General features: G+C 37.1%; 1 protein-coding gene across 4 annotated transcripts in view; it reads right to left on the bottom strand.

Moving 5' to 3' along the window:
* STAG2 (stromal antigen 2) overlaps positions 1 to 26,905 on the bottom strand; it is a 76,094-nt gene that overhangs the window by 37,758 nt on the left and 11,431 nt on the right. For all 4 annotated transcript variants that reach the window (XM_048318640.1, XM_048318639.1, XM_048318636.1 and 1 more), the window contains exon 2: positions 1,799 to 1,943. In XM_048318640.1, the coding sequence (XP_048174597.1) occupies positions 1,799 to 1,842 (44 nt within the window). In that variant the 5' untranslated portion in view covers positions 1,843 to 1,943. The remainder of the gene's footprint in view (positions 1 to 1,798; positions 1,944 to 26,905) is intronic.

Genomic DNA, 26,905 nt, shown 5'->3' with positions numbered 1-26,905 from the left:
AAACTGTTTTTTTCCCAAGCCTGCTGTTGAGGAACAGAGCATATCCCCACACTCGCAGCCTATCCTGTCTCCTCTCAACAACGTATCTGTGAAGGAAGCCATACAGTAAGATTAAAAGATTTGAGGGTAGGTAGAAAATAGCAGCAGGCTGGGAACCATGCCTTTGGCATGTGACAAACATGACAACATCTCAAAAAGCAAAGAGCTTTAAATATCGGCCACAAATACTTAAACAAAATGAGAAGGAGAAAAAACCCAACAGCAAAAAAAAACCCCAAAAGCATCACTCTCCCTGACAACCAAAGTGTCTCAACAGATTTCTTCATGCTGTTAGAAACTTAGGAAATAATTAAGAGGTTTGCACTTATGTCGAAAGGTACAGAAAATAAGTTTATGTCAGGTTTCCTCACCAAAAAAGATAAGCTGTAGTTCTGTTTAGGCTTATAAGGTAAAAACATACTAAATACACAAACTCATTTATTTGGTTTCCTACACAGTAAAATATGCTGCATTGATACACATATCCTTTATTGCCAACACTGATAGGAAGATGGTATGTGAAATGACCTGAATTATTAACAGAGAATGCTTGGCTTGTGTATTCTCTATTTCTACATTTCCTGTAGAATTTAACTTAAATGACGCTACCTAGACCTCGTTTTAACACACAGATGCAGTAACAATGAATTTCAGCTACTATCTTACTGATACACACTTCCTGATTCAATTAACAAACCAATCAGAAAGATCACCAGAGGCACAGAGACTCATTCCTATGGATTTATTTTTAACATTCTAAAACACTCCAGAAACCTACAGTCTCTCACTATTGCAAGTGTCTGAAAGGAGCTTGCTGACTTTTGACATGGATTCTGCCATGTCTGGTTTTGCTGACTATGTAAGCTGATATGGACTGGAAAAGCCTCCATCAGAACGCTGGGGGAGGAACGAAAGAAGGGAAAAAAATGGGAAAAATTTCTTCTTCAAATATTCCTAGATGTTCTTATTTTCACGGAAAGAACTAAATACAAACTCCAAACGCTCCACTAAACAATGAACTACCAACAGAGTACAAAACCATTATAAACATTTGTAAAAACATTATTTCATATTAAACCATCTTCCAATTTATTTCTAATCTTTATTTCTCACTGAAAAGAAAAAACACCCACACAAACTCATTGATACAAAACTGCATCTTTGTGTCTTTTTAGACTTCATAACCAAGTTAATCCATTTCAACAGTCTAGAGAAATGTATTCATGCCAATCCCTTGACAATAAAGGGGGATGAACTGGATTCTTTTGGTCTGCTTAAAATAATCACTTTATTTCTCTATCCAAAAGTGTAATCTCTACCTAATTCTAAATCTTGGAAATTACCCCAAGACAGAAATTCAAATGTCTGTTTCTTTAAAATTGTGGGAAGACTAAATGCTTAAAATTACGTCAAAAACAGCAAAGAAATTATGCTGAGGGAAGCCATTACTTTGGCTTTAACTAAAGCACTTGGCATCACGTATTTTAAATATTAAGTGACCCGCCCAGTTAAGGGCTAATATTTCAACTACTTGATTTAAAATTCGATTTTAAAGAATATTTTTAAAGCTTATTTAAGTTACTGCTGAATTAATACTCAAGAAAAAAATTAAAACAATGCTTTATCAACATCTCAATAGAAAAAGAATATAGAATACTATCCTTTATTATGTTTCCTTGTTTCCAAGAGAAAGCAAACCATAACACAAAAAAGAGACAGTACATTTACAAATGGAACTACAAATTCTTAAAGCACTTACTGAAGGAGAGTAAAATCAGTTGGTATTTCTGGAGCTGCTATCATTTCTTTATCATCTTCTGGAACACCACTGTGTTAGAAAGATATTCAAAAAGCAGTCTGAAGTGCAAGCTTACTTTTCTTTCTTCCTTTGTAGCAGACAACTTCTAGAATAAAATAAATCAAAAAATACAGTGAAAATTGTTCCACATATGGAAGGGTAAAAGAGTTGGAAACACAGAAAATGCAGATCACAGCATCCTCTGTTTCCAACCAAGCTTTTTCCTGTTTAAAGATCCTCCCATGATCCTACTACAAAGTGACTCCACAAATGGTAAAAGCATTGCAGCAAAATAAAAATACAGAAGCACTTAAAAACACCCCAACCAACCAAAAAAAAAAAACAAACAAAAAAAAAAAAAAAAAAAACACCACAAACAAACAAAAACAACCACCAAAACAAACCACCACCACCCACTTTTTCTGAATAGGATGAGCAAACTGGAATGGTTTTCATTAACACCTTGCAAGTAGCAGAGCCCAGCATTGACACACTAGGGTAATTCTAGTTGACCAAACCACAAAGTTTGTTGAACTTGAAGCACAATATGTGTACATTTAAGGATATTATATATAGCAACTTTGTTATCTCCAATTTGCCAACTTCCGTGTAGTTTTCCATAAATATAAGCTCTTACAACAAGTTCTTATAACCAGCAGCTTCACAACTCCATGTCTACCAGAGTTGATAAACCAGACTTACAACAGGTTTAACGTTCGAAGTATTTGTCAAGATTCTTAAGAGTATCAAGGAAAATAATACTATCCACATAGTATAAAGGCAAACATTGAAAACATGATTCTGTTTTAGAAAGACAACTAAAGATTGTAGAATACTTGTTTTAAACTTCATTGCAATACCGTTCATTATAATAAATTTTGTTTTTTCCCTTATTTTTCCTATTCGGGGGGGGCGGGGGGAATCTCCCTGGATACTTCAAAAGCAAGTTTTAGCCATCCAGGCTGAAATATTCTATGTCACTCAGATCCCCAGGCTAACTTTTACACGGTGAATTAAGAAAGCATGATGTTCAGGTATTTTAAAGACAGAATACCAAGGAGGAAAACCTTCAGTGTCAGTCTGGTGACTCTATAGCTTTCTGGAGTGATTAGGTATTTAAGGAAAAGATTTAATTTTGGCATGCTAAGCACATGTTGACCAAAGTCTAGTAGCACTACTCCAGAAACTGCATTTCAATTGAGCGTGTGGCAGAGAGGTTGGACAGGTTTTCTCCTGCAAGTACTTATTCTGAATGCTAGGGGCCACTGTAGCTTCCAGGATTTAGAGAGATGAGAGAAACTATAAACCCTGAACTTACTAGGGTCTCTTTCTTCACATTTCACATAATTACATGAAAGCAGAGAACCAAAGTGGAAATAAATAATAGCAAAGGCAAAGAGGTTCAAGATGATCAATCTCAAGGCAGTCTGCAACTACTAAAGCATGTTCCATCCAAAACACAGCAGAAGATAAAACGCTTCAAGAAAACCGTGCTGCAGAATGGCAACACCCTCTGTCACTGCATTCCTCCCTTCTCCAAAGGCACCACGTGAGCACATGACCAATTCACACTCTCTGTAGCAACCCATGGTCCCAGGCACGGTAACGACCCCTGCCCAGCCATTCACCTTTGTAGGCTCTGCCAATTCAGTATCACCCAATTTCATTCCCCACTAAAATGGGCAAAATACAACTCAAGTATTTTTCCCCCAGATTCTCAAGTTAAACTGGTTCAACAGCAGATACCCACAGTCAAGGCACGTGAAATATAAGACTGCATAGCCACCAGCAGGGGAGAGAAGGGTAAAATTCCCTCCTTTGGTGGCAAGGTGCTATTATACCATCCAGGCTGCCTGTGAAATGACATGCTCAGAAGCTAATATATCGAAAAGCTCCACACTTTGGAATTTTTAAAATATATTTTGTATTTATCTATCTCTTAATATTTACTTTGATTCCAAACAGAGACTCAAACTTGGAAAAAAGACACTTTAGTGCCTCAGTCATCAGGCTGGCACCTGCTCAGCTGCACAAGGAGGAGGGAACAGAAAAAAAGAACGAAGAAGAAAGATATACATCCACACAAGTTCTTTTTGAGGCATACTTGTGATTCAGTCCCAGTGCAAAGCAGAGATGCAAACTTCAAAAACCACACTGCCCAGTTTCAAGTTCAACCTGTCTATCAATGTGTTGGTATTTGATTCGTTCTAGTTTACATTTTTCCATGTTGAGAGGCAAGACATCTACTAAAGTGGCAATCGGGATCCTTACATGCAAACTGGCTCCTTTTATGAAACCCAAACCTACCATCCTACCAAATTTTGCAAAAGTTTCAACAAATTCTTTTAACCACATAAATACTTTAAAGAAAAACAACCCAAAACTATGAAAAAGAATGGGCAAATTATTAGAGTACTTATTCTCTACAAACAAGCCAAATAAATTACTAATAAAACAAGCTGTCTGCCATTTATAACAACTTGAACTTTTTGTCAGAACTGCTTGTTCATCTTGATACAGACCACAAAACGTGAGAGAAAACATGGCATTTGTCAGAATCACCTCCTAGAACAGAACAGACATATCATGCTAGATGCTACAGTATTAAATTACTAAGATTCATATTTTTTGTTTTTCTTGAAGGTAGAATAAACTTAGCCCTCATGAGTGCAACCATATTCTGGTATTCTGGAAAACAGAAGATAGAGATGAATACTTGGCAATGGTGTACATAGGAAAAGCGTAAGCTTGACGCCTGAGATCCCTTAAGTTCCAGCAATGACCAAAAAACCTCTTGCACTTGTCCTAGTAAAGAATAATTTTACAAGATTTACATACACCCAGAGTGAGAGGGTCTTTTGATGCTCAGGCAGCAGGGTCAACCCAGTACAGCAAGCCCTCTCTAGCAGAGGCCAAGCAAAGCTGCCCAAGGAAGAACACTATTTTCTTTATAGCAAAGTTTCCCTGAATACCTTCCTGGCATCCAGAAGTAGTCCATGGATTTTGCTGGCCAGAGAGGTTGTCCCTATACTTCACAACACCTTATTTTTTCCATTAGTATTTCCAAATAGTTTTTTAACTCAATACTCAGTGGAGGGTCTTCCACCCAAGAACAGTCAAATTCCATACTATCAAAAGGCATATTCTTTGCCTTGAATTTATCACTTTCCAACTTCATGTCATGTTCTCTTGTTTTGGTATAGGAAAAGAGTGACACTGGTCATTCCCCAAGATCCTTCATCTCATTAAACACCTTCTGGAAATTCAAGACTACTGTCAGCCATGTCTTCTTCATGCACACACTGGATGACTCATTCAAAGCACGTGGTTCAGGAAGTCACTAAGAAAGGATGCTTCTATGGATGATTTTCCTACTAAAACTTTTCAAATATATCAAGTTCATGTATCACAGTGAAGTCTGAAAAGAAAGAAGTGAAATTCTTGCAGATGTCATTCCAAACAGTGAAGGTCTACTTTATCTATTAAATGTGTTCTAATAAGCAGATTACTTTAAGAAGTTAACTCTAAGACATTAGCTCTAAACTAAATTGTCATAAAAATCAGCTCTTGAGTTTCTTTTTTGGCATGTTCATAGAATTCCAACTTCAATTTTCCAAAGCAGATACTGAAATCCTTCAAGCCTGTGAAAACTTTTAAAGGCACTTAACTTTGTGAAATCATAATTAAATTATTAACTATAAAAAGAAAATGTATCCTGCTGAAGGATCACAAGGTGGAGCTCTAGCCTAAAGCTAACTGAAGAAACTCCAAAAGACAGGTCATCCAGAGGTTGACCTAGTTATTTCTCTGCAATAAACTTTATAACAGATTGCTAAAACTGCAATACTACTGTAGCACATTTCTTTTAGATTTGTATTTCGATTGTTAAGACACCAGAGGATTTCTTCATCTTTTCTGAAATAAAGGCACACACATGTTTGATTCCAATGACTCTTCCAATGACAGAAATGCATACAGCTGCTGTAGTATGACTAGTCTCAGTATTTAGCTTTCAAAACAAGCAGAAGAATTTCAAAATACGTTATAATAGCAGAAATAATGTATCCCTTTGTTGTACTTTGCTATTTTAAACTTTGCTAACAAAACATTAATGAACTAAAAAACCTACTAGAACAACAGGAGCAGTTCAGGAACAGTAATCACACATAATGCTTCCAACTATAAATGTAGGAGGGGTTTCTACTTAAAAGAATTTGACTGTTAAAAGCAAGAGGCAAGCACAAAACACTATCAAGACTCCAAATGCATCTTCATTGAAAAACAGATTTAAATCTTAAAGGCTATTTATTCTCTATTACCTGAAAATTAATTTAGGGGTAGTTGTGATTAAGTCAAATACACTGGCCAAATGCTGATTCTGCCAAAAGCTGACAGAAATTCACCAGCACAATTCACACAATAACACATACGCTGTGATCAGCAGTTGCTGAGGGCTACCTGTCCTCCCACAATTCCTATTACACGCACAGATAATTAATGCAACTCAGTGAGTAGCCTTTGCTCTAAGAATATGCCTAATTATATACATATATATATATATACACACACAAAATACAAAGAATCACAAAAACAGTCCCCGACATCTGTGTTTTGTACACTTGTGTAAGTGCAGTAAGTCCAGTGTTATTGACCAAGCTAACAGCAAGGTCTCAGGCAGATGGGTTATGGTTGGGGGGCCTTCCCTACACAGGCTGTTTATTTTGCTTACTGTTGGACGTTTGGCATCTATTATCTGGAAGGTTTATAATGCAAATCAGTAAAACAGTTATAATTTTTTTGGGCAGGCAGAGATGCAAAGTTAAAAAAACAGCTACATGACCAGGACAAAGATTTGGGTAATGCAGGATTGGCTGTTCAGAGATGTATTGATTTTTTCCTTGTAATTCAATTAATCACCTGTAAAATCAAGGACCTCACTTAATTCAGAAAATTAGAACTTCTCAAACTGTGATGCTGAAGAGTATGGCTAAACCTATCCAAGAATGAGAGATGCTGATGCTTCAGGACCAATTATACAGCAGCAACAGTTAAAATGCTAGTCAGATAAAATTTAAATAAAGGATCAGAAATATGTCCAGTATTTTCCCGTAACTATTTTAGAAGAGAAAGCCATTATCAGCTACATGATACCTCTCACCTGTTTTTCTGATAAACTAGAATATGCCTAACCTTTTGTTTTATAAAATAAGGTTTGGTTATTCAGGGGAAAAAACCCCAGACAAATCTGCTTCTTCGTACTCCTTTTGCTTTTATCTCTGTAAGTGGACTTTTAAGCAAGATTTTCAGCAAGTGCATGACATTCCCTACAGACCTCAAAGAATGTGTTATTTCTACTAAAAGTACACAACCTAATATTTCAGCTGCCAACAAGCTTTAAAGTAATTCTGCAATTTGAGTAAAATACAGAAAACATACTTCAAGTATAATTCTGTAATGTAACTGTTCTTTAATACCAGTTATAACCGTATCAGCAGTTTTGATCATATTAAGATAGTGTAATCAAGACTAAAGAAAACAATAATGCAATTAATACCTTTATCTTTGTGGTTATTTTTGTGCTGTTTGCTTAACAAATGAGACTTGTAATTCCTGTACAGAAAGACCTGAACTAGACACCTTCAATCTACATTCTTCCTTGCTTACCAAGAGAGACATGGTCAATATACACAGGACCAGTCCACGGTGCCAAAACCACTGAGTAGCTAACATGCCAACAAAGAACCTAAATGGACCGAATTCATACAGCTCTTTTCAGTCTCTTTCTTCACATTTTTCCCCCTAAACTTCCAGCTGCTACACCCCCTCCACACCACTTGGGACCACACATCTCTCCATCTTTCAAAAAATTAAAAAAAGCCATGTTATGACAATTTTTGATTTTATGCCATCACTACCATTTTTTTCCCCCGGCCTGCTCTTTATTCATTTTTTTATAACATTTGCTCTTCAGTTCATACAATAAGTCTGCTGAGTAAGTGGGAAAGAGCCATCTCAGAACACGCTTTTCCAACGCCGTGGGCTGTTACTGAAAACAGTAGGTTTTCCTTCCCTCTCTCCAAACACACAGGAAAGTTTCTGCTCCTTCTGGCACTTAGGCAAACCAGCAGCAAGCAACCATTTCCTTCCTCCATGACTGGCCCTCCATTGGAGCAGCTAACTGAATCAACTCCTCCTGCAGCCACACAAGTTACTGGATGCAGCATGGGCAGCTGAACTATAGCTTCACAACAAAGCCAGTGAGGAGCTTTGCCAAGGTCAGAGCATCACCACCAGCAAGCAGAGCTCTGCGGCAACACAGGACCTCATATATCAAAGTGGCGAACTGGAGGCCTTGCATGGTTCCTGCCAGGATTCCTACCCTTCTGTTGGGAGGAGCCACTGCCAAAATCCTGCAGTTCTGTGGGGCTAAGCAGGACTAAGACCCCAATCACCCACCTGCCGAGGGGGGAGCAGCCCTGCAGACAAGCACCTTGCCTGGGACACACACATCACCTGTGACAGCACCTTCTGTCTCTAAATTCATCAGGCACCTGCCCAGTCTCAGCTGTCGCCTCAAAGCATTCCCCCTACTCCTTTTCCTCATGCATTTCTTCAATTTTCATTACACAGCAGACAACACAAGTACCTACATAACCATTCACCTCTTACCACCCCTCAGCCAGGAATCCAGCTGAGAGCAGCTGAGGACCCCCAGAACCCGAGGGAGCCAGCCAGGAAACAGCCAAGCACATGGAAACACAGGCCCCCAGAGGTAACGCACACACTGGTCAACACAAAGTAAAATTTGTTTTCACGGTTTAATGCTGTGAAAGCAAAATATTAAACAGGCTTTATTAAGGGGGGAGAGGGAAGAATGAAAGAAAAAACAATTCAAATAGCATGTGAAAGATGTCAGGCTAAAACCTAAAGTGAAGGTTGAGACTTTACCCCAACTTTACAGACTTGAAAAGTGAATAATATACAAGGACCTTTGTACCACCCTAATGAGTCCGCCAATCCCAACTGCAACACCAAATAATCCCCTTCTCATTAAAAGTACTTTTGGATTTTTGCAAGTTTCATTAAGTATGTGGAACAACTACTACAGAAGGAAAAGAGCTTGCTACAGTGCCTCAATCATAGGATTGCTCATTAAAGTACCATTAATAACATCAATATCTTGAATGAAGTAAGTTAAATACTATTTTGAAACATAAGTACACTGTTACTGCTTGTGTCCTATGAGGTTATTGTAATGGCATCAAGTAATTCACACTGTCCAGTAAATGTGGCTTTAAAACACTCAACACATGCATTACAATATCTGAAAGATTATTGAACTGTACAATAAATGCAACTATTATGCTTATTAAAGGGGGAAATACCTGTGTTACTCTCCAGTGATCCTGTCCAACAGTATTTCCACGTTCTGCTAAAATGCACCTGAAATTCCCATATATCCTTAAAATGGTTTGGGTTTGGATGTCTTAAAAAAAAAAATGCAAAGGTAAGATAACAAAAGTAGAAGTTACACCTCATTGTGTCTGTCACATCTTTCCTTGCCAAAGAAGAGATTGCTTCCAGATGTTGTAGTCTGACTGCGTGGAAAATGAGGCTCTTAGGAAGAATAAAAGCCAAGTCAGATAACAACCAAGACTTTAAAAAAATAAATAAATGGGGAAAAAAGCCACATATGCCTACTTAAGTCAAAAAAGGAGTACTGGTTCATTTATGATACAAGGCAAGCACACCCTCCAGCTGCCTAAATGCCATAAATTTCCAAACTAAACTACAAAATAGAACAATATGCCCCTTCACATACTGCGTTTTCAAAATGTACTTTGCACATCGCCTCAAAATCTTTGCTCTTGTAAAAGCTAGGGATGAAGACATGCACAGTCCACAGCAAGCAGGTAACCTGCTCCACAGCAAATCCTCAAGCAGAATTAGCATTGTTCAAATGTCCAGCCAACAGCAATGAATTACTTCAGTACACAGGGTGGAGGCAGGGTTTTCCAACTGACAAGGTATCCCCCATCTAGCAAGTTCTATTTTTTGTTCTGCCACTGATCAATGTGAAACTGCAAGTTGCCTCACTTTAGTGGAGCCGCACTGCTTCCACTCCTACCACACAGATTTTCCCCTTAGAAAAGTCCAGGTCACTAGAGCTTTGTGCCCAAAACTTCAGGCATTTTTAAGAACAACTGCATTTGATTACAAATTCTGGAGGAGGGATTATACAAGTGCATACTGCAATAGCTTCAGCTGCTATTCTAAGATACAGTCAGTATTAGACAGCTGAAATAAGGAAAAACCCTATAAAATAAAACTACTGAAGAGTGGAAAGTAAGATCTCTCAAGCACATCTCCCAGTCAGCTTGTATCAGCCCAGGTCATAGAGCACTTGGAATAGTCCTTTGCAGAGCCCACTGTACTCCCCTGCATGGTGATCCCAAGCCTTCCAAGATCAGAAGGCAAAAAGAGACCTACTCTGTTCTATGTTTTGTCAGCTGAGATTCACCAGTTTATTAGCTGAAGCTTCACACTATATAAAAATGTTTGAACAGGCTCCAGACAGTAACTAAAAGAGACCAAATTCACCACAGAAATAAACAGAAAAGAATATAGGCACATGTCAAATGGTGTTAAGTCTTACCCAGACCTTTAAAATAATTTAAAAAACAACAACAACATCAACAAAACCAAAACAAACAAACAAGAAAAACACCCCACAAAAATGGGGGGAAGATACTTCATTCAGTATCATCCTGCTGTCTTCTGCCGAACCAGCCTAGCTCTTTTTCTGCCAGGCCTGGGTTACAGCAAGGGCATCACTGCCCGAGATTCGCTTGGGCCACCTGCAGGGCTGCGGCTGCTCTGCACCCAGCGCTGGGCGCTCTCCCACCACCGCTGCACCACAGTCTCACAGCAGCACTGGAAAATTCATTGAAAGTAAGGCTCCAAAGACTGCCATTACCTGCCATTCGTGTAAACAAGCAAGAGCAATCATCCAATCCTTCCCTGGCCCAAATGAAAATCTATGTCATCAAAAAGGAAAAGGACTATCTAAGAAAAAAAGAAATAAATATTGTGCCACATCCAAACCAAGCAGTATGACAGCTAAAACCTAAGCCTTTCCTAAGTGGATTATGGCTCTTTCAACCATTAATCTAAATAATCATCCTTACAAAATAAAATTCAAGCAAACTACTCAAGTATTCAAAAGTTGGCTTCACTTCTAAAACAGAAGAAATAAAGATAAAAACCTTGTTATCGTTCATTAAAAAGTTATTTCTGCAACTCTGCCAACCTCAGAACAGCTGTGCTCCATACATCCTCAGTCATAACTTAAACATTTTTAATACCCAACATTTTGTTCTTGTTCTCCCTCATAACATTTGGGCTAAAAGCCCAATTGGTTTGTTCAGAGATTTGCAGTACTGAATAGTAATTTTATATGAAACAGCAGTTGTGATGTGCATGGCTTTCCCCCATACAATTTAGAGGACTGAATATATCCACGATGAAGAATCTTCATAACCCAATAATTTATTAATTACTGGATTAAAAAAATACACATTATCATCACTAAGTCTAAACATGACTCTCTCCTTATTCTTTATTCATCCTAAAACAGAGTCCTCTTAAAATAATTCTGTGGGAGAGATGACTGGCACTAAAACCTCACATACGGAGACCTAGAGTTAACTACTGACATTCATTGAACATCCAGAGGAAAGCAGCCTGGCCACTTGCATATATCCTAAGAACACTGCAAACATATTGGCATTATTTAAATCAATCAATTTTTTCAACTCTGTAATTGCTTACTTTTGGCAGGTAAAAAATCAAGCCAACTGAGAGTGCTATAACAAATCAGGCCTGTTTTATGAAAGCTAACATGAAAAAGAGTATCAAACCCAGGTTTTTTAGAGACCAATCTCATTTTACCAAGTAAGCTGACAAATACTGAGCAAGTCTTGATGTGTATAAAATATTCTGAAGCAAAGGTTAGTGCAACTTGTCCTTTTGAAGTTATCTTCCTTTATAAGTGCCTCTATTAATGTGCAGGAGTATCCTTACCACTGGAGCATCCATTCTACACAGACCTAAAATACACAAGTACAGCTTGTTAAATCAACCAAAATTAAACCTTTGGTTTCTTCATTCAATCTAAAAAAAAAAAAAACCAAACCATAAAGCTGTATCCCTGTATGTTTGCTCTTGAGTAAATTAATCATGTAAATAAAGCTAGTAGCTCTCTCCTTTCAAAAGACAGTTATACCCTACAGCTAAATTTATATTATGTTGAAAATTTACTGATGACATTATGCAAGTATCATAATTTGCAGTAAATATTTTATTTGAGCAATGTTCAATGCACTGAAAATATTAAAACTACAACTATCAGACTTACAAGCTCAGCAACACAGTAGAAGCTGTTGAGATAAGGTACTTACTTTCAGCCTTTTTCCTGTATTTTCTTTAAAAAAAAAAAAAAAAAAAAAAAAAAGGAGCAGTAGTGCCAGATGTCTCTTAAACAAGCTACATGTGCTACAATTCCTGCCCCTTCCCCCACTCCAAGAGAGGCGTTCTGGAACAGGGTGTACCCTATAGCACCGGTGAGCTGAATTCACAACTGCCCCATGCTCTTCAAGGTGCATGAAACCCACAGCATTTTTCCAGCACCTGGAGGGACCAATCCCCTCACCTCCAGGACATGGAACAAGGCTTGCATGCTAAATATTGCTTTCTCTATTTTTCCTTCCAGCTGAGACAAAAATACCATCTTGGGCATAAGGAAAGAAATCCAGCTATTGTTTTTACCCCATGTCACACACACAAAAAGAACATCCTTTTTTAACCATCATAGTTTACTAGCTCCTTCACTATAAGGCATACCAAAAACCATTTCTGCCTGCTAGAAGTTAATTGCTAAGTATGTACGAAAGATAAAATAAGGTTACATTGCAATGTTGACTGAATTTACATCAGCTACAGCTTAACTCGTACACCAGTTTAATACTCCTGATTTTGTGTGGTAAATTCAGATACATTTACTGCTGACCAACCCTTTTCTAGGACTCTTAAGAGGATGCTATTGGGGGAGAGCTTGCAGCGGGAAACTTTACTAAATTGATAATTACCATTCTACTGGAGAAGGAAAAAAACACCAAACAACAATAAACCACCACCCAACCAAAAAAAACCACAAAAGAAATTATTTCATATGCTCTGGCATACAGTCAGATCTATTAATGGTAACTCATCTGCAGTGACAAAGCTAATATTCTGAACTTGCAAACAGAGAAGACTGAAGAGCTGACAAATCCCATTTTGCTGATTTTCGTGGCATGGGAGGTAACCTCTGACAGAGGGATGGAAAATTCAACTGCCACAGAGAAAGTCACCAGAGGACAACTAACAAATCTATAGTTGTCCAACAATTGCATGGAAAAATACTTTATTCACCATAGCTTCAGCTTTTAATTTATTATCTGAACTGTGTCATCATCTTGTGGTTTTCAGTTCACGATAATATTTGCCTTATCAGTTTGCAATTACCTCTAATTATTAATACAAGAATTGCCAGAATGCAAGTGGTGTACCTGTCACCATGTCTTCCCCAACAATTGCTGTGTTTTGCAATTATCTGCATTCCTACTCCTAGCATAGGTTTCTGTTTTGTACCAAATACCTGCCCGCCCACCTCCCCACACTCAAATCAGAAACAGGTAACTCCGCAATAGAGAACACAACATACTGTTACATATAGAGTTTTTCAATCCTCCTTTAGTTTCTCTGACATTTCTCAGTAAATAAAAATTTCAAGTATTTTGAACAGTTGGACAAAAAAGGAATTATTTAAAATAGGCAATACCTCTTTCAGATTGCTTGGATCTTTTGACTCCATTTTATGTTGCGCACTGATGCAATGCTGAAAGAAGTCAATACATTTTCTCTAAACACATACTTAATTTTCTGAAATAGAATTTCAATCTTGTTGAATCCCCCATATTAAGTTATTCAGTTCTCCCAGATACCTACTCAAGAGCAGTGTTTCTTTGACTTAATTTGTTAGCTGTCAATTACATAATTATTTATTACTCCTGTGTTGAACTCAACAGACTCTGCTCTTACTCATGTCTAACAGATTTTGTTCTCCAGTTACTTTTACCAGAAATCTGTGATCACCACTCAGGATTGTTACATCCAATTGTAACACCTAATGGCAAATAAAAACTTTTTAATCAGGTAAGATTCTGCAAAATCATTTACTAAGTACTTACACCAAGTTCACAGCTCCTGAAACCATGACTTGCTCACAAAAAAAAAAAAAAAATTAATTACATGCAGTTTGTCATCACAGGGTTGGCTATACATTATGGGAAAAGGGAAGAGATTTAAAATTAGGTAACTGGATTAGGATTCATGGATGTTTAAATACCTTTATATAAAATATAACCTAGTATGCTTAAGTATCATCAAGTAGCAAATTTTTTCAAGTCATCATTTTAATGCCCCAGGCACCAATTTCAAAAGAACACTGATGAACAACGAGCTTGTTCACATTATAGTTATCTCTTTACATTACTAATGCAAACTGCCAACTTTGTGTTCTTACTCAAAAAGTCACTTACTGTTTAGAGTTGCTCTGGCAATAAATCAGCAGTACAGAATTCTCATGCTGTTGTACCACTAATCAAGATTACAAGTATAATATCTTGCTTCAAATGCAATTCCTACACAGGCATGCCACAGAAAGTTAACATCACCTGACAAAATAGCTACACAAAATGCTTAGTTACAATAACACAATGCTCCAACTAAAATATATTTACCATCTTCCCTTTAGTTTGCCCACATTAACTAAATGTAATCACTTTTAATGTTTCAGAGCACGGTTTAATTGCTCACATAACATATATTAAAAAACTCTCATTGTTTTGGTCATGATCTATTTATTACACAAGTGTCAAAACATTGGTTATTAGTCAATCAACTGATCTGGAGAAGTAACTATACAAATCTTACTGAAACACACTTAGCAGGTATATCTGGGAAGACAAATGTCAATAACCAAAAGTTATGTCTTTCCAAGATTCTTCTTCTTCTCCCTATTTCAGCATCATTGACTGTTGCTTTCACATGGACATCACACTAAGAAGAGTTTATGTATTAAAATCACATTCTGTTAGGAGTACGTCTCTTGTCCCCCAAAATACGCATGCCAGGGGCCATTGATACATATACTGGATCCTCTGCGATTCCATAAACTTGAAAGTCAAGACTAATATTCCATTCAGAGAACACTTTCTTGGCACCTGACTGCCTTGGTCTTTAAACAATATAAAACAATTTTCAGCACAAGTTAAGGAGAGGTAATAATATTCAATCTAATTGTTAGACATTTTTATCCGAGTGTAAATCAGGGCTGGCGATTGTTCAGCTTGACCTCCACTTACTATAATCTTGCCCTAGGGTATGAAAATCCTAGATCATTAAATGCAACAAATTTAGTCTTGAAAGCAGCCTAAAATGAACCTACAACCAGAGCCACAGTTTTCAACTGCTGTTAAGTGTTGGAGACGATAGTGATAATAGATAACACGATGTCAAACTGGGCTTTTCCTTGGCAGATTTTGGGTTTGGGATTTTTTTGTGGATTTTTTTTTAAAGAAACACAACTACTATCTCTATCCTTAGTATATGATTTTTTTATTTCAGGGTGTTTTTGAGGTTAAGGAAAAGTAACTATCCTTTAAATTTAGAGACCAAGAGAAAAACAATATACTGTTTTTTAAAATTTAGATAGATAGATTTCAGTTGGAAGTTTTTGAAGTCTTTCTGAGAAAAGATGGGTTAAGATAAAGCTGCCCACTTCTTTCAGTTATGAGAAACATTTTTAAATGCCAGCTTTCCTACAATTCTCTAGACAGTCAACAGACATTTTAGGAACTGCTACCAATTCATTACTGTGAAACAGATGCCTGCCAAAAAATTAATTACAGAACATAAATTTTATTACTATGTGAATTAACTTAAGACTTCATATGCTAAGTGCAAAAACTATCCTAAAACTGCAAACCCTGGTATAATACACAGCACAAGGCAGAAGAAAAAAAAAAAAAAACCAGAAAGGTATGTAAGCATTTCTTGCAGCTGATCATAGCAAGACAGACCTGCTAGGCCACAAAGTAGTAAAATTCCTCTTGTGCAAGTCTTAGCTGCAGGGAAGGAACAAAGGTAAGAGCCGCATCCCAGCAGAGAGGGAGGCAGACAGCAGCACAAACCTTTAAAAAGGTCAGAGAAGACGGATGATGGCCCTGAACAAGCAGTAATTAGCTCCTCCTGAACTTAACTCACTTGGTAAGAAAAGGTCTAAGGACACAGCTGGAGTAGTTGAAAGACTAAAGCATAAGAATGGCAAAGTCACAGCTGTTCAACAGCAAAAGAAAATCACAGCACACAAACACCATCTGAGAAATGAAAAAAAGCTTTCACAAGACCCAGAGATATCACTCAATTTACAGAACTCTACATAGGTCTCCAAGGCAATTAACTCCAATTAACATCCACATATATTAATAAAAATAAGCACAGCAAGTGCTAAAATTTAGATATCAAATATTAGTACTGAATTTACATGCAGTAAACATACCACCAGTGACAAGCTCTAAATAAGACTCACCCTAGTAGTGATACACAAAAATAGTACTCCATCAAAATTGTTGTTCACACAGCTTTCTCACAAACAAATGCATAAAACTCTTAACACCTAGGACATAATTAAGGAAATAATTCTGGCACTTTATGACTACAAAAAAATCCAGTCCACAAAGGATATCTTACCCTTTTAGGCCTACCATATTGTCCTCAGGTTTCTCTGTACCATATACAAATATACATCTTTTCCTTCTAAGCAAAATAATTGTATGATGATTACAGACTACCAAGACACATTCTGCAGCAAGGAAGGTTTAAATCATTCTTTACATTGCAGTATTTCTGTATTTCATTCTGTATTACAGCCCAACCTGAATATATACATTTTAGAATGGCAATCGCAGTCCCCTCAAGCCCCCTAAAAGAACATTAAACGGAGAAGATTAAAGTTGTTTTGATTGATATATTAAGCACTATGTAGTATAAATTGAGAATTTTAGCAACATCCACAACCTGACTTTCCCAAGAATCAATACCCTTAATTTAAATAGAAGGAAAAACATCACTTTGCAGAGAAAAAGACAATTGTCCAACACTATTTCCAGAAGCACATACCAAAATATTTTCACGTCCTCCAATAACGCTGAAGAAAACGAAGCGCTCATCAAGCCATTCACTTTACATCATCAAGCACTTCACTTTACATAAGGCACAACTTTGGAGCAACACATGCAGCAATTTACAGCTCAAGAAATCTCCAAGTATTTGCTGGACTGCAATATTTACAACCCTCAAGCACTAGCATAAAATTATGCTATTAAATGTTTCCCCTTTACCAAAGCAATGTTCTTGTTCGCAATGGCAGCTAATATTTGCATGGGAGAGAAGACAAAGAAGTGCCCTGGCTGCCTATTTAAACCACATCTCTCACCAATTAACACATCAGGGTTCATGCACTATGACAATTCCCTATCGTGAAACTGAAAGATCAAATACAAGTTTTAATACTTACCATTCCCAAAATCTACATTAAAATAACACACTAAATAAATATTTTTTATTTTTTACTAATAAATTACATGGTTTAAAACATGTGCATTTCCTGCACAGTAGTGTAACGTAAAATAAGTATGACCATATGGGTGTGTGCTGGAACAAACAAAACCAAACAAATAAAAAATATTTAAATTGTCCAGGTCGAAATACCATTTGATGTTTTCTGTATCACACAGTCTCTAACATGCAATGACATACTACTTGTCAGCAGTTCTCATCTAGACAACATGATGGCAAAACCTAAACTTTTTTTGGTTGTTTTCTGGAGCACACAAGGCTAATGGGGGGGGAGGGGTGGAGAAACAATATAAAGCATATATTCTACAGATTGACTGATGACTAGAAAAAAGACAGAATGTTTATCTTCCTCAGGAAAATGAAGAAAGTGCATTTTGTAAAACTCTATCAACATGTCTATCAGCAAGACCAAGAAGTAGACAGAACTCATACTGGAACAATGAATACAGGAACAACATCACATGGAAGAAGTCCACAAAATCTAAGCAGACTGGAGAGAGATCTTTAATGATGAGGGAAAAAAAAAAAAAAAATCAGAGATGAGAAGGGAAACACTATGTAGTGACCATGTTGAAATATTCAGCCCTAATGGCTGATAATCATATTCTGTAAGCAGCAGGATCAGAGGTGTGATGTTGCAAATGCAATAAATCCCCAAGGAAACAATATGTCTTCAAGATGTTCTCTTGAAACTGCTTGTGGTTGATTGAAGCAGCATCAGTAACACCAATGTACACACAGGTAGCAATCCCTCCCCACTGCCAGGGAGAGCACAGAAAGTAAACGACCACATGACTTGGTTACCCTTATCAGTTCAAAGCCACAAATATATCAAGCCAGCACTACTGCAGTATTCTAGTCCTCTCAGTCACTTGAAAGGAGGGATACACACGCATTTTGTCATGAGCGACGAGAACTTACTACTAAAAACCTTTGTTGAGCCACAATTGGCAAAACTGTTCTCTTTCACAGGAAATATTATTTTTAATACAGACAAAATCATTCATGAAGAGTAGCATTTTAAGAAAAATTGATAAAATTATAATTTATTAATTTCCAGTCATGTGAAACAAACCTTTCACAAACTCTTGTAAGTGACACCAGATACAGGTTATCTGTGTTCCAACTAAACAGTTTGAAACCAGAAATAAAAATGAACACAAAAAGCCCAAAGAAAACTGTAAACCTGGAATAAAAACTATTCATCTTCCTAATCTTCCCTCAGCCATTTTATAGTAGACAATCTTTTTACTATGGCTGCTTCAGTGCTGACTGTATTTTCACGTGGGGAGCAAGAAAAAAGACATTCTAACAGATGATATCTAGTTCTTCAAAACCTTGTTGAATGTTAGCATATAGACAGCACTCACACTTGCATCCCTATCTATCCATCCGTGTAGCACAGGCTCCTTTATGATCCTTTACTGATCAGAAGAAAATCAAGAACAAGGCATTTTCACAAAAATTTTAAGTATCACTTTAGCCTGTGACAACTGCTATGAACTCCTGGAAGGCTTCTGCAATTCCCAAACTAAAAAATCATACAAACACATGGGAGTATGGGCAGTCAAAGTACAAACCCGGGCAGTAACTCATCAGCTGATTCATCGATGGTTCTAATGCCACAAAGAATAATGTTCAGTGAAATCCATTTAGAAAACGTGTATAAATTAAAAAACATTGTCCCCCATAAGTATTTGCAAGTAGGTAACCATCACTTATTTTTTTAAAAGGCAGCCTTTTAACTATATAAGCTTAGTCCTTAAAACAGGCTATTAACCTAAAAGTTACCCTTCAGACAAGGCAATCTTGTATTGCTCGCTGAAAAAAACAGGAGATTGAGAAAAGTGTTCTCATTCAATGCTGTAAGACAAGAAAAATTATTTTTTTAAACTTAAGCCACAAAATTGTGAAAAATACTGCGGAATCTTCTAGTGGCTACCTCTTGAATCTCACATGCTTTATCTAGTTATGTGAAAAAACATTAAGCACCCAACGCATGCAATTCTTTTTCCTCCACAACTGGACAGTAGTGCAGTATAAATGCTACTGACAAGAAATTAGAGGATTTTTTAGCAGGATGTGAGTTTTACAACAGACTTTTAAGCAAGGTATATTGTACAAAGTTAAATGTGGTTGGCCAAAGCATAAGAAGCTGGATGACTATCCACTACAGTCCATCTACTGAGGTGTTTTTGGCTACTCCGAAGTTAAACAACTGAAATGTTATAGCTCACCTAAGTTTCAAGCTTCCATCACTAAAGCAAAGAGCAAGACCACCAAAGCTCACACCTTCCTTTTAAATTCTTCCTTTAGTTTTGCAAGAGCTACAGTGCCCGTCTGACTTAACCCAAACGAACCTCACTTCCCTCGAGAGCTCAGCAGCCCACCTGCTTGCCTGTTTATTTGTGGCCTTCAACAACCACTTTTCTAAGCTTGTGTTTACACAGCCCAGTTTATGTAGCACACATTATTACACGCCCAAGTTAGATTAGAAGCAGTATGCATTTTAAAAAAATTAAAAAAGGAGAATTTTATGACCAGAAAATTTCTTAGAAACATTTATTCAAGGGTACCATTGTGTACTTCTCACTGCAAAGCAATGAATAATTTCAATTAAAGCTGACTGATCTAATGTGAAAACCTTTCCTGAGATAGTGAAAAAGTGTTTGCTTTTTATCCTCTCCATCAACACATACAAGAGCAAAATGAAATTTAAGTTCAAGGACTGCTTTATGAACTTGAATTTATGACTACGCAGATTGTGGGCCTTCACATTCTTACAGATAGGCATATCTATAGAAGCCTAAAATGTATTTTTAAAAAAAATAATTTTAAAAAGCCTTTGTAATACTGCACAGGAAGCTGCACATCTAGCTAAAGAACTGTGAGCGACAAAATTCGGGAAAATATTTTATTTCTCCCTTTCTGGCCTTTTGCCCTAACTGGTACTAGCCTACTTCCACAGCAATGAACAGGTCCCTAAAAACCCTGGGTGCCCCTTACACTTTCTCTGGTTTAGCACATTTTTTTGAAAGGTCCTGGGGGAGTTTCTTATGCCTTGTCAGTGGTAGTGGTTGATGTGAACCCATTAGCCTACATCTCCACTACTGACAACTCCCCCCTTCCTATGTGTTACTCCTAAGACCATTTACCTCACAAAATGAATTAGCAAACGTCAGTGCAAGGAATTTTTTTTTAATGCAATTAAATAGGGCAGCACTACCATGTCTTGCAGAGAATTCCAGAGGACAGAGGAGTTAACAGTGTTAAATGACAGATGCTAATCATAAATCTAAATATCTGGGGGCAGGAATGAGATAGCAGGAAAAAAAAAATGAAAATGGCATGGTTAAAGAATTACTTCAGGAAAGTAACTGCTACCAAATTATGATCAGAAGATTAATATTCTGCCATCATGAAATGGACAGTATTTACCTACCATATAATTTAGTATTTATTAAGTAAAATTAGTAGTACTGGCTTTTCTGCAGTATCTTTTGCCCTTGCTTTAATTAACCTTTCAATGAAGGGAAGTTTAGATGTCTAGTAATACTTCACAGTTATTAGGAAGTTCAACAATAATATAACTTAGGAACTTTATTTTGTACCCCATGAAGCAATACAAGTAGATAATGCACACAACAGGTATGCCCACCTATAGTGTCAACATACACAGTCCACAAGCAACAACACCTAGGGGAACAATAACTCAGTCTGTTCCAAGCTACTGCATGGCATTTTCAGAACAAAAAACCATCTCGTTCCAAAATTAAGCCACCAAAGACTCTAAACACAGACTAATTTACAAGACAGTCAAAAATTGCAGCATGATAATCACACCATCTTCCAGGTTTCTGCATGAACATCTGCCTTCTGTGCCAACAAGAGACAGACGCACACCCAGGAGTTCTTTGACAGTGATACCGCAAGTGTTTATACTTGGACAAAGTAGTACCAGATCACACACTCACAAAACCTTGATGTCCCTTAGACTGAGGCCCACAACCACATTTCTGGTAATTTTGCATTAATCAGATCTGTCCTGGACAGAAGATATGTGATCCATCATTAAACCTGCTTGATTACAGGTTGATTTTACAAACAGGAAGAATAAGTCAGCATTCTCCTAACATGTAGGTGTGGTATTCTTGATTCATTGACCCTTAAGAGTGCTGCCAGGCCTTATGCACACGAGATGGGCACAAAATATGATAGTTAATTATTTTGTAATTTAAAAAACAACCTGAAGCAATACTAGAAGCATTATTACAGACAATGGAAGCTCTTCCTTTACCTAGCACCAGCTGAATTTTGTGCTTCAGGGGAAAGGGAGGTTGTCAAGAATGCAGATGAGGAAGGAGAAAACAGGTACAGAACACACAGCTTCAAAAATCACCATTACTCGAAAGAATTAAAATACAATAGCATTTTAGAATAAAAACCTTAACTTATATAGCAGGACAAAGTATCTCCAAAAGTAAACATCTTATTTGTCCAGTAAAACCAATATAGACTATAACAAACCAAAATATCGTAGTATATACCCAACTACATTTTCCTTAAAGACAGTCCTTACTGCCACGAGTTTGCATTTTGTTCAATGCTGATTTATCATTACACTATATCATTAAAATAGTCTAAACCAGTGTTTTCTTACCACTTTTGACAACTCTGTTTCTCGGCAATTTATACTTCTCTTAATGTAAACAACCTATTTTCCTCTCCTTTTGAACTCACTCCATGTACATCCATAGGAAGACATTCCTTAGGCTCACTTTCTCAAGATTTGAGGATCTAGTAACAACACTGGTGAAATGTATTTTTCAAGTAACTTTTTTTGCTTGTTGTTTATTACCATAGAAGATAAAAACTTCTGATTCACTACAAGATACTGTTTCAGAATGTGACAATTGCAATAATTAAGGTTTTGTATGATGCCCAAAATAACAGTGATTTTACAGCAACATGCAGCTTATACTGTTTGATATCTAACTGATTAATTCAGCAATTTACGGGCTCCCCAAAACACGTGAAGAATCCTCCTCCATTTCATTTGGAGTATAATATATTCCCAGATTAGTGGCTCCAGAGAACCACTTAAATAGAAGTAACACAGATATCTCATGTTTCTAAGACTCTTGACTGGGTTCTATGATACTGTGGTACACAAGTCCAATGTCTGACCTGCGAAACAAACCCTTCAGCTCTAAATGTCATTGTTAAATATTTTGAACAGAAACTACCAAATCTAAAAACTGAATATACATTTTAAACCATCATGCCCTCCAGCAGTTAAAAGGTTTTACACCATTATTGAATACTTATAATATAAAACACATTACACATTATACAAAATGCATTCTACAACTTAAGCACTTCCATGATTTCCGCTTACTTTCCTATTTCACAATCTTTGCTTTTTCTACACCTTCTCAAATTGTCATTTACCTGTAGAAAAGGAAACTGTTCAACAGCACCACCTTGGCCAAATTCTAGTAATTTAAAATTTTATTCTGTTATTCCTTTCACTTATCAACTCAAAGGACATTTATACCAATTTTTCAAGGGATTGCATTAATTATCCCTTTTTTTGCTAAATAATGAATTGAACTACAAACAATAACCATAGTAGTTTGATAATACAATAAAACAGATGGGATGCTACTGGAGAAAGAGCAGCCCCTCCATTCCCTTCTTGCATATACTTCTGGCCATACTTCATAGTCAAGGGCACTTGTCATTGTTGAGCAACAGTCTATTAATTTCTTTTCATATGAATTAGCTTTCCAACAGTTTAATAAGCTGAGCTGGCTCAACAAAAGAGTCCTGTGGCTGGTGCAAAACGGCTCCTTTGAAAATCAGTGAGACACTATGGCAGCCATGATCAACCGTCCAATTCCGTCAAAAGCAAACAGAGAAGTCTGTACTGTTTTGGTAGCTACAACTGCTTTAGAAGTTGCCATACACTGCTCCAAATCCAGCCCACCCTCTCTGGCTATGGCACTATGAGGAATATTTAGTACAACACCCAAGTGCCTGTACCAAGTGTTACCTAGCCAGCTATGAAACAGAAAAGCCTGGCCCACATGCTGTTTTTCCCACAGTAATCAAAATTCTTAACTCACTCTGGTTTGTGCTGTCTGAATAAATTCGATGTTCTGACAAGCCAACAGCTGATCACCTTTGCCTAAAGCCTACATAGAATGGCAATGAAAGCAGCAGAGATGTGACAAGTAGAAAAATGTTAAATCCTTGCAGAAAAATTCAACAAAAAACCACCAGCTCACTTTACCAAATACAACCTAGAGTGGTCTCATCTAGGTTCTCTAATCCATTACTATTACAAAGTTACTTCAACACATCAGACATGATTAGAATCTACCATTCCTCCATGCAAAGCCAGGACTAGCTTTATTCCAACACAGCACGCATCACTGAGTAGTTCAATACTCCAAGAGTACGTAATCAGAACTAGCTCTATTTCTAATTATTTTCTTAATTGATCTGTGTAGCTTCTACAAATGCTGCTATTATGAATGAAAACAATTTTTTTTTTAATTACATTAATTTAGGGAATTTCTCTTTGAATTCTCTGTTAGAAGTTTAAGACCAATAAGCCAAATCCACCACTTCATTTCCCTTAGCGTTCTGTGAGCGTCTCCAATAGGGAACCCAAAGCCACAGAAGAGTGTCCAGGCCAGTCCTGGTACAGAAAACAAGCTGGTTTAGCACACTACTGCACCTATACTAAGGACCCTGACCTCAGTATTTCTTCCTATTAATCCATGCTGTTTCCATCATACAAGTCACTGTATAAACCTTTTTCATGTTTAACTCCCAAAGCAAAAGCTGGAATGACAAAATCTGAATACTTAAGCCAGAACTGAAGCCACACTTTAAACGGATGCTTAACATAAAAACATGTCCAAATCCAAATTGCAAAGACACACATTTATAACTTCATGCGAATTCCAGCTGTAAATTACATGAAGAAAGCTATTCTATTATCTCTTCAAAATAAAAAGAAGCTGTAGAAAATCTGGGTAATAGAACGCCAAACAAATTATCTGTAAAAACTGCCACTCAAAAGGGACATTTTTATTAATTATAAATCTGTTTGAAATCCATATGCTGATTTTTTAGACACTGCTGCAGCAAAATACTTCATACAACACACTAGTCATTTAAAGCTGATCACCAGCATCAACAAAAATCAATATAATAGTGATTTTCAAAGTAAAATATGGGACCCTAATGAGAACATCCACAACTGCTTTAGTTTTGCTGCTGTGAGAACCTTACAGTAATTAAAACACTAACAGCTTAATGAATTTGTCATAGCAGTTCTATTTAATAAATATCAGTTAACTGAAAACGGGCATTTATAATGTCAAAACACAAGTAGGGTAAACCTCAGTAACTTTTACAGGAATTTTCAACCTAACTACACATTTTAAGATGAGTGACAGTTCTTAAGCAGCAAGCTCAGAATGAACATTATTCTCACAGCATTACTTGTTATGAATATGCTACGGCTCCCCAGACTGGAAAGAAATAAACCTCAATATTGCAGAAACAAAAATCAACACAGAAAAGCTTGAAATACCACACACAAAATGAACACAATGTGATTCCTTCCCACAGTCAGCATCCTAGAACACAGAGACCTCCTGAAGAGTAGCACTGCACTCCATTTGTAACTTTTTTCTACACCACACGAAACCAGAAAGGTACAATGACGAAAAAGGGTGTGTTAATGAGATGATAAAGATTATTCTTACTGTTCTAGTTACAGCATTTTGTTCTTTTGACATCAAAAAAATAGGGGTCATAACTGCCCATTACTGATTTATACTGACAAAAATTAGGCTCAAATGTTAAATAAAGATTAGCTAATATTTGCAGAAGAGTTCGAACATACAAAACGCTATGTAAGTAGCAAGTATTAAGTCTTCCCACACACTCATTCTGGCATGCTTCCAAGCAGGGAAGTCCCACAGAAACATTTCAACAGCAGTAAGGAGAAACAGAGAGCTCAGGCGATTGCAGCTATATTCACAACAGTCCTTCTAAGGAGCACCTGCAAAACTGGGGAGAACGGATGCCCACTGCCTGCTACAAATTCCAACACCAAAAAAGAAACTCCTGTTCCAACACAGCTTATATAAATGCATGCTGAACAACCCACATCTCTATAATCCTCTGTACAACCTAAAATGATCTACAGAACTCCAAAGATCTTGTAAATATGACTTTCCTGTTGCCTAGTATTCCTGACCAGACTACAACTTCACAAAGCAAAGTCAGCCTACAGTGTAGCTGTCAGTTTGATTTTCATATAGAATCTTATTTTCAATACATCACAGTTCTGCCTAGAGCAGACGACTAGTTTTCCCAGATTTAAAATCTGAAATAGCGAGGAATTAGGCAATGAATCACAATGTAATAGTTTCTGATCATTCAAGAGCAAAGTTCTTCCCAAACACCTACAGAAAATCAGCATCTTCTTAGCTAGGATCCCATGTTGCAAAAAACACTCTGCAAGCTTTCTTCCAAGAGTGAAAAAAAACAAAATGGTCTGAATTGAGCCAAAAGTGAGGTAAAGAGGAGAGGCACATGACACATTCAGGCATTTCACAGTATCTCTGAAGGACAATATTAATATTTTATGACATTAAAAAAGGGTATGTCTGATTTAATTATCAGGTACTCTCAGAGATAAGACCCGTAGCCTCAGCAAGCCCCAAAAACCTCTCAAGCTAGGAGGGATGGGACATCGGATCATTGCATAGCATGGTCCATATTCTGTAAACAGGCCAAAGCCAGACCTCATGTATAGAACTGGCATTGCAGCTTCCAGAAACCACAGAAAACTCAAGAGTGCAAAGGCTCATAATAAGATCTAACCACAACAGGCTGGTAAGCATCCAGCTGAAGGAGGAGGTCTAGCAGGGTTTTTACAACAGCATCTGATTAACCATGCCAAGGCTGAAAGAAAAATCTTCTATAATTGTTCTTAAAATCTTCTCTTACCCCTTCCATCTTATTCCCAGTAACACCTGCACAACTTCTAACCAGAACATAGACTGAAACCAGAGAAAAATGTACATCATCTTCCTGCCTGCACAAATTAATGTAAATCAACTGCAGTCCTGAATTTCCTTGTGGAGCTCTAACTGATCTATGACAGACTTTGCAACATTTCAGGGAAAAAAAAAAAGATAAAATGGAGATCACTGCAGAGATTAGAGGACTACTTTTGGAATTGGTATGTCAGCCTAATGGTTTTTATGCGTAAGACCAGGTAGAAAAGTAGTAGATGAC

The sequence above is a fragment of the Corvus hawaiiensis genome, chromosome 14, assembly GCF_020740725.1.
Source record: "Corvus hawaiiensis isolate bCorHaw1 chromosome 14, bCorHaw1.pri.cur, whole genome shotgun sequence".
NCBI classification, from domain to species: Eukaryota; Metazoa; Chordata; class Aves; order Passeriformes; family Corvidae; genus Corvus; species Corvus hawaiiensis.
This window is presented reverse-complemented; position numbering and strand designations above follow the sequence as displayed.